We start from the raw sequence: 11423 nt of genomic DNA, 5'->3' as shown, positions 1-11423 counted from the left end.
CCATTTTTATTTTATCTATGTATCTATCTATGTATCTATGTATCTATGTATCTATGTATCTATCTATCTATCTATCTATCTATCTAACCTCTCTCTAGGTTCCTATTCCCATTCTTCCATAGCCCAGGATACATCGTGCCATGTGGTTACAAATAAGCTTCTTTTCCCAAATCGTACAAAAATCATAAAGAGGCAAGTGGTACCAATTGACCAAGGCTTTATTGGGGGTATATGGTGGAGCACAGGGGAGACAGTACTGTGTACTGACAGTACTGAGGTTCTGGGTTGGCTCCCTCAGATTTTCGTCTCCTCGGGACCTCTGCCACGTCCAGTATGCCTTCAGCTCTGTTGCAAGGTTTGCACTTGATGGTGGTCTGCTCCTATGCATTCGGTCCAATTGTGCTTAGCTCACAAGTGATGAAGGAGGCACTGCCTCCTCCTCATCCCAGGAAGGACACATATGGTTTGGAATGAGTCATTGTGCTCATGTGGTCATTGCAGCAAAGTCTCTCAAAAGCTTAGAACATGGTTATAGAACAAAATCTAAAACACCCCACTCTGTGGAAGGAAAACCTAACTGATGGTCTACACCTCTCTATTCTCTCCTTGTCATTTTCTACCTACTACATGGGGCAGGCACCTTAATGTCTGTCCCCTTTATGGGTAAGGAAGAAGCTAAAGAAATGTTAGATTCATTCCTGATGACCTTTGCTAGGCAGCTATGCGACTTACATGAAAGAAAGAGCCAGACAATGGCAAGAATCTTTGGTTGTATCAGAGATTAGACACAAAACGTAAAAATGTGACATCAGGGGGACAGAAGTATAGTGGGAAATTACCAATATGGAGTCAGGTGGAAATACAAGGGTATTTAATAGGGAAAAGCCTTACTTACAGAGCGACCTAGCCAGCTGGCCTGGCAGCAGACTGTACGCAAGCCCAAAAGTGAAACTGAAAGAGAGCATGCAGTCCCATCCCAGTATCGCTCTATGTCACCCTGACCACACCCTCGCAAGCGTGGTCAAGCACACCTGTAGCCAGCCCCTAAGTAGGCGTGGCTACAGCTTCCCCTACAATTCCCCTTTTAGTCTAAAAGAGGATTAAAACTTAACAGTTTAAAGTATCCAAAATTAACCATCATAAAGGTAAAATATAAGAAGATATAACATTAGGGGCTGGCTACACAGAAGCTCCCCTGTCAGGGCACTGTGCCCATGTGCTCAGAAAGAAGCTATGTATCTGGACACAGAATGCACCTGGGATCCCTGAACTGAGGCCTCACCCCACTGCCGCATCTGACCAGGGAGCAGGCAACAAGGGCTGGACACAGGGTGCAGCTGCTGGTGGAATGTTCTTGTGCTGGTTTGAGTGAGAACGATCCCCATAGGCTCACAGATTTGAATACTTGGTCATCAGGGAGTAGCACTATTTGACAGGATTAGGAGGTGTGGCCTTGTTTAAGGAAGGATGTCACTGGGGGTGGGATTTCAAAAAGCCCATTCCAAACCCAGAGTCTCCCCCTTCCTGCTGCCTGTGGATGGGGATGTAGAACCCTCAGCTCCTTCTCCAGCACCAGGTCTGCCTGCCTGCCGCCATGCTCCCTGCCATGCTCCCTGCCATGCAACTGTAAGCAAGCCCTAACTAAATGCTTTCTTTTGTAGGAGTTGCCATGGTCATAGTGTCTCTTCACTAAGACACTCCTGCTTATGGCCAGTCTGCGCTTGTATGGATGCCCTCCCTATCAGGTACCTTCAGGTCTTCTCAGAGGCCATCTGGATCTGGGACAGCCTTTCCAGCCAGGAGTTCTTGAGGGATTCCTCCTCAAACCTTGCTCTGTGGTTAAACTGTTTTGCTGGAAACATTTGGAAGTTCTGTGGTGTAACAGTGGCCCTCATTTTCCCACAAGATAATTTCAATTTTCTCCATAAGGTCCTTCAGTTGTTTCTCCTGCTCATGCCCTCGTGCCCTGTTGTTGAAGGCACAGTGTCGCCTCTCACATGCAACATCCAGATCATCCAGGCTCTTATTGTTGTTCTCTTGGATATATTCTTCCAACGAGCCCTCGTCCAGGTCTTCCTTCCGAGTGAACACCAGAATGGTGTAAGCCAGGATCCCTTTTCCAAAGATCTCCTGGAGGCGCCTGGCAGCTTCCTGGTCTTCTGCAGTGTACCTGCCCACCTGAATCACCAGGAGCACAACATGGGGCCCCGGAGAGGCCAAGACTCCACAGATCTTTTCAGCTGCTACCTCAGGTTTGTCCTGAGGTGACAAAATGTCTGGGGTGTCGATCACCTCAAGCTCCTTTCCAGCCCACTCTCTACTCCCCTTCTGGAAGGTCCTGGTCACTGGTCTAGCGCTGATTTTGGACTCAAATACTTGCCTGCCAAGGATGCTATTTCCTGTTGCACTTTTCCCACTTCCTGTTTTCCCCACCAGAAGGATCTGCAGTCTCTTTGGGGAGACCTCTTTCTCCTTTAGACCTAGAAGAAGAATTTTACAAAACAAGCTATCAGATGGAAATGGGACAGAGCCTATTTTCTCTGTTCATTAGAGGCCTATATCAAATAAACACTGGCTAATCCAACATCAAGAGTTTTAAATACACCTGTGGCTGGGGGCTGGGAAGGAAAGGCCCTTCTCCCAGACCTGAAGGTGCTAAGACCCAAACCACATAAAGCAGAAAATGACAGTTTCCAAGTGTACTTCCCATGGAAGACACTGAGAGGTCTCAGATCACAGAGAGCTAACTCTGCCAAAGGCAGCTAGGCTCTGCCTTCAGACCTCAGCACGCTCTGCTTTTTGCTTCTGCCTGCATCCTGCAATCATCTTGGCTTTCTTGAGCTTTTCCAAACAGGATAGAAATGAATTTGAGTGGATTCATGTAAGTTTCAATTAAGTGTGGATGGCTGGATGTCCATTCCTGTCTGCTTAGCCAAGGCACAGTTGGGGCCAAAGAGTAAGTCTTTTCTGAGCAGCTAGAGTTCAAACTTAAAAGCTAAATGCATTGTGAGACGCAGACAGGGGACTTTTCATATAATGACTAACTTTGCTTCCTGTAAGAAGGGAAAAAGGCTTAGCCTGTGTTGGTGAATTTCCCATATGGTAGAATAACTGGGCTTTTTTTGATGGCCCTAGCCCATCAAATTCATAAAGAAAAAAATCATTTGTGTTAAAATACAATGAGTCACAAATAATTTCTTCTAGAAAGAAAACACTGGTGACATTCTGCTTGCTTGCATGTCACTGCCAATCAATGCAACACACCAGATACAGCTAGCCACCCACACAAGGCTTCCGGAGCTGTGAGTAAAGACTAGTCTTTTTACCATGTCTGCGACCAGCATGTCCTTCTCAGGGAGGAGCTTAGATGTGAAGGCTCTTTTCCTTGATACTGGCATTTTTCACCTCCTACTGCCATCCTATCAGAGGTCCCTTTCCTTAGTTTTTCCTGGTGTAAAGAGGAGCCACCTTGCTTTATTTTGGCTACAGTGGGTAAATCTATGTAATGAGGGCCTTCGCTTCTCCTCCAGCACTTGTATCCATGTGCACACCAGTGTTCCCATCTACACCCCTCCGATTCTTCTCTGCTAGAAAAGTAGTGTACCTTTTGTCAACCCTTGTACGGAGTCCAGGGACACCTGCCTTGTGGGGTTCTTCTGGGGACTGTGTCCACATTCTCCTTCTTCCACCTACAGAAGACAATCATACATTCAAATCCACGTCCATAACTTTAGTGTGTGTGCAGTTATGTGCCATGGTGCACATGGAAAGGTTAAAGGACAACTTCCAAGAGTCTGCTCTCTCCTTCCCCATTTGTTCCAGGAATCAGACTCAGGGGTTAGGCTCTCATGGCAAGCACTGTTATCCACTGAGCCATCTCTAGCCTATAAATTTTACTGATTGTGTTTTAAGGGGCACTTGTCTTTTTCTTGTTAGGGCAAAGTTATTCCACGTGTATGGTTATGTGTGTGCTGGATGAAGAGTGGGGAAGAGGAGTATGGGATATTTTCTGGGGGCTTTAGCAACCCCACTGTTATGTTCTCCACCATGAGTTTAAGAGATGATTTACCATAGAGAAAGGAGCCACTGAATTTGTTTGGGTAGATAGTGTCTAGAACTGTGCATTGAGGGCCCAGGGTAGGGAATGGGGTCAGGAGGAGAATGGTAAGGAAGAGGGAGAAGAGAAGGAAATAGCATGGTTTTGATTTTGTGTCTCAGACCATATAAAATCTACATGGACAGGGTCAAGAAGTTATGGGAAGGGTAAGGCTTTGGGTCTTGAGCCAGAAAGAACCACCTAGGTTTTAGCACTGAGAATTGGCATGGCTGAAAGCTAGCAGCGGTGGTCAGTGGTTACAAGGCAGTTGGAAGCCATGAGGACCTTCATAGTGCAAGACAGAACTCTTCTGAGAACTGGCCACTTAGTGTGCACAAAGTCATAGTCATTGGCTAGGATGCTCACATTGACTGGGCCCCAGTGTCCTTTCAGGGTGAATTTTAGACCTAAATCTGAAGAGAACTACTCCTCTAAAATCACAGCATATTCACAGTTATAGATCACCTTTTAGTTCTCTTTGCAAATTAGAGCCACAGCATCCCAGCCAGGAATTCCCAACATTGCTCTGATGAGAGTGATGCTTGTTCTCTTCCTGGGCTAATATCATCCTCTGTTTGAAGAGCCTGGAGTGCTGTTATTATACTGATGTTCCCTACAGGATTGGGAAAAACTGCACGACCCATGACTTTCTGGGACTGTCACAGCCAGACTAAAGAATCCAGATGAAAGCTCTGGGTGGGGCACCTAAGTGCAGATCTGGACTTGCCACAGCACTGTTGGATGTTCTACTCTACTCAACTACAGATTGCCTTATCTTCTCCGAATCCCAGGGAAAAGCCAGTGGGAGCCACTGAAGGCATGGCTTTGACATGCCTTTATGTTGTTCAGCAAATGTCTGGCTTAACAGGCTAACATGTGGGTACAGGTAGCTGAAAGTCTGATTGCTCCAAGGAAGAGTCAGGAAGCAGGCCAGGCAGATAGCCTCACTCAGCTCTGGTCAGTTGCATCCTGGCTTGAGCAGCGTTGCAACTGCCTTGGCTGCCTTTGAGCCTTCTGCATCTATGATCTGGAGGCCTACAAACTACAGACCCCTCAGTCCTGAAGTACGTCTTCTCTGACTTCATTGGCTCTTCAGAGAACAGGTGTATGGACAGAAAACAGTTCTCAGCAGAGGAAGCTGGGGAGTGCAGGGCACAGGAGTCACCCAGGGCAATGGTTATATACACAGCACTGTGCCCACAGCACTGTCAAAGGAAGGAGACTGCATCCTCTGAGCCTCACCAGTCCCTCTCTAGACAGTGACACACTCACACACACACACACACACACTCACATACCCCCCACACACACTCACACACACACTCACACACACACACACACACACATACACACACACTCACTCACACACACTCACACACACACTCACACACACACACACACACACACACACACACACACACACACACACACACGGTACACTTCCAATTTTTACCTCCAGCCCAGATGAAAAAGACAGTATCACCCTGGTTACATTGCTCAGAAAGAAAGCGAAATTTAAAAAAGTGCCCTGGGGAGCCTTGGCCATTGGATGTGGCAGACATGGCTCAGAGTAGAATGCTTGTGGGGGGTATGAAAGATTCTGACTTCCGGTCCCCATCACTGAGCAAAACCAAGCATTGAGCATACAATGTCCTCCTTGTTTCTGTGTACAGCTCTTTCTATTACACATGTATGAATGTATAGACACAGCCACACACACAGGTTTATAAGCATACAAACATGTTTGTAACAATACGACATACATAACATATGTATAATACAAAACAAATTGGTTTTCTGTGGGCTTTCTTCCCCTTATTTTTCTTTTATTGAAAATAGATTTTTTTCATAAAAGTATTTGGATTATGGTTTCCCTTCCCCAAATCCCATATAGATGTAGAGACACAGGTTAACACTCCCGGGAATCCCATAAAAACTCAAAACTGGAAGCCATAAATGCTCTGACAACACATTATGAAAGGAAGAACTTCCAACCTCAGATGCCATTGGGTTCATTTGGTGTTAGCTATCTATCGCTGGGCATGGACTCACAAATGAAAAATTAGTTTTGTGGGCTTTTTGATTCATTTAATTTTGTTTTGACCTTTTTTCTTTTTGTCTTACTGGTTTTTTGTTTGTTTATTTTGGTTTTCAGGTTTTAAATTTTTATTTTATTTTTTTAAGAGAGAGAGAGATCATAAAGTTTGATCAGTAAAGAGGTGGGGGGAAAATGATCAAAATACATTATATGAAAAATAATTAATTAAAAATATAAGCATAATATCTACCATACACTCACCATGCATACATAACAAACACACACAAATACGAATGTATACATGTGTCATACATACCATTTATACAGCTGAAAACATACAGCACACATGTACACACAAATAATACATACACTAAACACATATATAAATCCAAACATGACACATACAATACATAAAATACAGTGTACCCCATTCATACATGTAAACATGCATACAAACAGAAATATACATACATAACCACTCACACACACCTGTGAGTACACAAATATGCATACAACATGTACAGACACATAAGGTTTATACACATATATAATACATACATAGTACAAGCACTATACACAGCATGTGCACACCACAAGGCCTGTCAACACAAACGCAAATGTTTATGAACAATACACATTCTCAAATAAACACACACACATGACATACATGTATACAAACGGCATACACACACACACACACATAAACACACACACATACATGACATACATATATACAAACAGCATATACACACAAGTAAAAACATACAAATACAAACAAGACACACACACACACACATACATGACATACATATATACAAACGGCATATACACACAAGTAAAAACATACAAATACAAACAAGACACACACACACACACACACACACACACACACACGTAAATATACACACAGTGGGACTTACCATGGGACTGACTGACAGGCAAGAATGGCTCCGTTTCCTGTCTCCTGCAGCATTGCACTCCCGTGAAATTTCTGACTTTCCTGGCAGGGCCAAACTGCAGTATTTTTTGTAGGTGGATCCCAGCAGCCAGAAAAAAGTTTCCATAGTGTATGAGCCAATGGACTCTGCTCCCCTGTGAAGCTGATACATCCCTCAAGCCATATTTTATCAGCACAATATGTGCTGAGGTCAAGAACAGCCCTTCATAGAGCAGCTCCCTGTGAGACGAGAAACAGGAAGTGAGCAGAAACACAAGCCAGACTCTTCCGCTTACAGTCTAGAAAAAGAATTTTTAAAAGAACGTAGTGTCAGGGTGACAAGGCTGGGAGAGTTAGGAAGCTGCAGATCTCCGGACAGCTTGTCTCAGGGACATGAACCCCTGATCCGCTTCTTGGAGCTGAGCTCACTTCCCAGGGTGACCCCATAGGTTCAGGACAGGACAAGCATCCACCATCCCTTTTCTTGCCCCAATCCTTCTTTTAAAAATCTTCTCTTGGAACTGTTAAGTTTCAGTCCTGGGACAAATGGCTGAGATGTCTATTTAACATAGCAAAGTGGACCTGGCCTCCGGGTTCTCCCAGCACCCCTCAGACCCTCCCTGTTCCAGGGTGTGCCTGGGATACCCCACCCTCTGAGCTAAAGTCTCCAGCCCAGAGCTCTTCCCTATACAATCCAGACATTGTGGCTACTGTCCCTTTTGTGCCTTTGGCCTCCTGCTGCTGCTCTTGGTTCCCTTCTCTCCCCTCTCACTGCCCTCCCCCTCCTCACATGGCCCAGCTCAACCTGGTCACGTCCACTCTGGACTCTTCTCAGATGCCTCTGTCTCTGCCTCTGGCTAAGCTCTCCCACTTATCTACAATCAACTTTCTCTTCCACCACACCTATGAGCACTCAAGTCCTTCCTTTTTATTTCTTTTGTTCATTCATCATCAATCTCTGAAAACTCATTCTTTCTAAGACTCTCCATGTTTGGAAAATCTTTCACAATTACCAGGCAGCTTCCAAAGCTTTGATCACCAATAAAGAAAATGAACGTGATTAAGTAATACAACTTTTACTAGCTTGTTTGCTGAGACAGGGCCTCACTATGTGAAGCATGCTAGAGAGCTGCCTGACCTGTCTCCTAAGTGCTGGAATTCACTGATTTAAAAAGGAAAGAGTTTGTTTTTATTTTTTAGTTATGTGCATGCTCATGCATGCGTGTGTGTGTGTGTGTGTGTGTGTGTGTGTGTGTGTGTGTGTGTGTGTGTGTGTACTTGCACATACGAGTGCAGGTGTTTGTGGAGGCCAGAGGTATCAGATCTCCTGGAGATGGAGTTACAAACTGTTGGGAGATTTGGGTGCTGGTAACCATATTTAGATCCTCTGAAGCATTTTTTTGTTTTGTTTTTATTTTTGAGATAGGGTTTCTCTGTGCCGTCCTGGGTCTCCTGGAACTCACTCTGTAGACCAGGCTGGCAGGGAACTCAGAGATCTGCCTGCCTCTGCCTCTCCAGTCCACGTGCCACTCCTGACCAGCACAGTATACACTCTTAACTGCTGAGCCATCTCTCTAGTCCTTACTGAGTTTGGGGGATACTTTTATTATAAAAGTAAAAGAGAGCAACATCAAACCAATGGGTTATTTTACCCTGTGTTTGAGACACTGAGGCATCAATACCTGGCTCATTTCCAGTAGCTGCAGTCCTGGGTGGGCTTCCCGGGTGCTTGTCGGTGTTCTGGTTCTAATCTTCCTCCTAGCGCATTTCATTCTTGTAGACGGTTGCTCACGAATGTAAGTGCTGCCCCAAAACGGATGGCATGAATCAGGCATGATGGTGAAGTAGGAAGCCCAGGAAAGGCAAGGTTTGGTCCTTCTTTATGCTGTGTGTCAAATTACAGCTCTTGACATTCCATTTGAAAACTGGCAAACAACATATTTACAACAACTAAAAATGAAGGTGCAAATAGACCCCAAATCTGTTCTCAGTCAGTGTGTCAGTGCATAAGCATTTCCCTCAGCCTGAGTGCTGCATGGTGTTAACCATTATAACACACAAAGGTGTTTTTTTTGTGTTCTATGCAATGATACTTGATAAACATGAGTTTTTGGTGGCAAATACATCTCCTATTAATTTGATAAATCTCTCTGTATTACTCACCATCACTAGGGTAGGATTAAGGACGGACAAAGAAAAGCAGTTGACCATTTGTTTTATAACTTCATATAAATATTTGTGTGCGTGTCTATGTTTACATAGACATGTACCTGTATGAGCATGAGCGTGTCACAGCAGCACGAGTGGGGATCAGAGGACAGCTTTGCAGGGACCATATAGGTTCCCAGAACTGAACTTAGGTGTCAGGCTTGATGGTAAAAACTCCGTTATCTTCTGAGCCATCTCCCAAGATGCAGTTTTGTCTCTCGTATTTGTCTATTTTTCTTGTGTATGCTTGCATGAGCTTTGGCACAGGTATGAGGTCAGAAGACAACTAAAGAGAGTTGGCTCTCTCCTTCTACCATGTGGGTTTTAGGGATCAAATTCATGTTGTCAAGTTTGGCAGCAAGAGCCTTTACCTGCGGAGCCACCTCCTGGTCCCCAGTTGTGTGTTTTAATGGCACTAAGATGCCATTTCTTCAGGGATGTTATACTTGTCATCAATAGTGCTAATAAAAATGGCAAGCTCAGCCGTGTCTTCAGCATCAGTGCTGTCATCCACCTAAAAAGTATAAAATTTAACGTTGGTACCTCCACTCTTCAAACCCTTTCCATAGATTTTTTTCAGTTTCTTCAGTTAGGCTGGCTGTAAGACAAACTAATTTTAGAAATAATTTAGAATATTACCTTTTCAGGGCCTACTGTATCTTTCACACTCTCCATACATTGCTTAGTAAACTCAGTGTAAGTAGTTTTGATTTTCTGTTAAAGATGTCATCATATAACGAGCTTTACAGCAGATTCTGAGTTGTGACTTTTAAAACAGTTCTGGTTGAGACCACGTTTTTGTTTTCCAGTTTCACTATTTTATAATCACAGCACAATCCCTGATGCACAAGGGATTTGGCAGCATGCATTTCTGCATATGATGCATTTAAACTATGAAAAACCTCATGCAAAGCCCCTGCAAAATAAGCAGGCTGCCTTTCATATTCCTCTGCAAAAAAGCCAGCTGTCAGCATACCTGTCAATAATCTTCCTTCATCTGTAGGTATGAGAGACTGAGGGAGGTTTTTTCTTTCTTATGAGATCTCCACAAACACCATAACATTCGTACACCTACATAATACACAAGGAAAAAAAGGAAAACAATGCAAAACCTCTCTGTATGAGAAGGTTCAATGGGAGCTTGCAGGATCCTAATGACCTGGGTTCAATCCTTGGAATGCACACAAAGGTGGAAGGAGAGAATGAACTCCACAGAGATTAGCCCTGACTGCCACACATGTGCTGTGACACACGCATGCTTTTGTCCCAGGACTTGGGATCACACACCTCTAATTCCAGCAGTGGGGAGGTGGAGACAGGAGAGATATGGATATGGTGGGGCAGAGAGAGGAATATAAGGCGGCAGGAGACAGGAGCTCAGAGCATTGCCTCTGAGGACTCCTGGAGACATGTTACAGGATTCCTGCCTGGGTCCCGTCACCACTTCAGAGCCCCCAAATAACACACAGAGACTCTATTAGTTACAATGCTGCTGGCCAATATCTAGGGCTTCTTATTGGCTAGCTCTGTCTTAAGTATTAACCCATAACTACTAATACATATTTTTCTATAAGGGTCTTATCTTACCGAGAACACCAGACTCATGTGTCCTCTCCTCCTGGGATCACATGGCGACTTACTACTACATTTCCCAGAATCCTCCTTCTCCCCTAGTCCCGCCTAACTTGCTCCCCTATTGGCCAACAGTGCTTTATTTATTAACCAATAAGAGAGACATATACACAGAAGGACTTCCCCATCAGAGACAGGATCACCCTTTCAGGGTGAGGTAGAGGTAAGAGCTAGTGTCTGGCTGCTTTGCTTTTCTGATCTTCAGCTTGAACTCCAATATCTGTGTCTGGGTTTTATTATTTGTGCTACACTCAGCTCAATGCCTTTTTTAAAAAATCTTTTTTTATTTAAATTAGAAACAAGCTTGTTTCACATGTCAATCCCAGCTCCCTCTCCCTCCCCTCCCCCCCTGGCCCTACTACCCCCCAACCAACCACTCCATTCCCCCTCTGCTCCCAGGGAGGGTGAGTCCCTTCCATGGGGGGTCTCCAAAGTCTGTCATATCATTCGGGGCAGGGCCTAGGCTCTCCTCCATGTGTCTAGGCTGAGAGAGCATCCCTCCTTGTGGAATG

The 11423-nt window shown here is 44.6% G+C and overlaps 1 protein-coding gene and 1 long non-coding RNA gene across 2 annotated transcripts; both read right to left on the bottom strand.

Moving 5' to 3' along the window:
• Positions 1–1177: 1177 nt before the first annotated feature.
• LOC100772540 (GTPase IMAP family member 6) lies at positions 1178–8971 on the bottom strand. The gene is made up of 4 exons (XM_027428470.2): positions 8754–8971; positions 7055–7311; positions 3605–3689; positions 1178–2480 (listed from the first exon to the last, which is right to left on the bottom strand). Exons 2-4 carry the CDS (start codon positions 7241–7243, stop codon positions 1840–1842), a joined length of 915 nt encoding a protein of 304 aa, XP_027284271.1. The 5' UTR covers positions 7244–7311; positions 8754–8971; the 3' UTR covers positions 1178–1839.
• A 685-nt stretch (positions 8972–9656) lies between these two features.
• LOC113836957 lies at positions 9657–10902 on the bottom strand. Its single transcript, XR_003487481.2, has 3 exons — positions 10867–10902; positions 10256–10350; positions 9657–9793 (listed from the first exon to the last, which is right to left on the bottom strand). It is a non-coding gene; the product is annotated as an uncharacterized LOC113836957 (long non-coding RNA).
• Between the last annotated feature and the right edge of the window lie 521 nt (positions 10903–11423).

This window comes from Cricetulus griseus, chromosome 8 (genome assembly GCF_003668045.3).
Source record: "Cricetulus griseus strain 17A/GY chromosome 8, alternate assembly CriGri-PICRH-1.0, whole genome shotgun sequence".
NCBI classification, from domain to species: domain Eukaryota; kingdom Metazoa; phylum Chordata; class Mammalia; order Rodentia; family Cricetidae; genus Cricetulus; species Cricetulus griseus.
The sequence above is the reverse complement of the archived record's forward strand: the minus strand, read 5'-3'. Positions and strand labels throughout refer to the sequence as shown.

What these genes read in the sequence shown, in the direction of transcription:
- LOC100772540 (XM_027428470.2), bottom strand. Translation starts at nt 7,243, where the DNA reads ATGTATCAGCTTCACAGGGGAGCAGAGTCCATTGGCTCATACACTATG. An exon ending in GCCTGTCAGTCAGTCCCATG is followed by an intron (nt 3,690 to 7,054) that starts GTAAGTCCCACT and finishes TGTCTTCTGTAG; the next exon opens with GTGGAAGAAGGAGAATGTGG. An exon ending in CGTACAAGGGTTGACAAAAG is followed by an intron (nt 2,481 to 3,604) that starts GTACACTACTTT and finishes TTCTTCTTCTAG; the next exon opens with GTCTAAAGGAGAAAGAGGTC.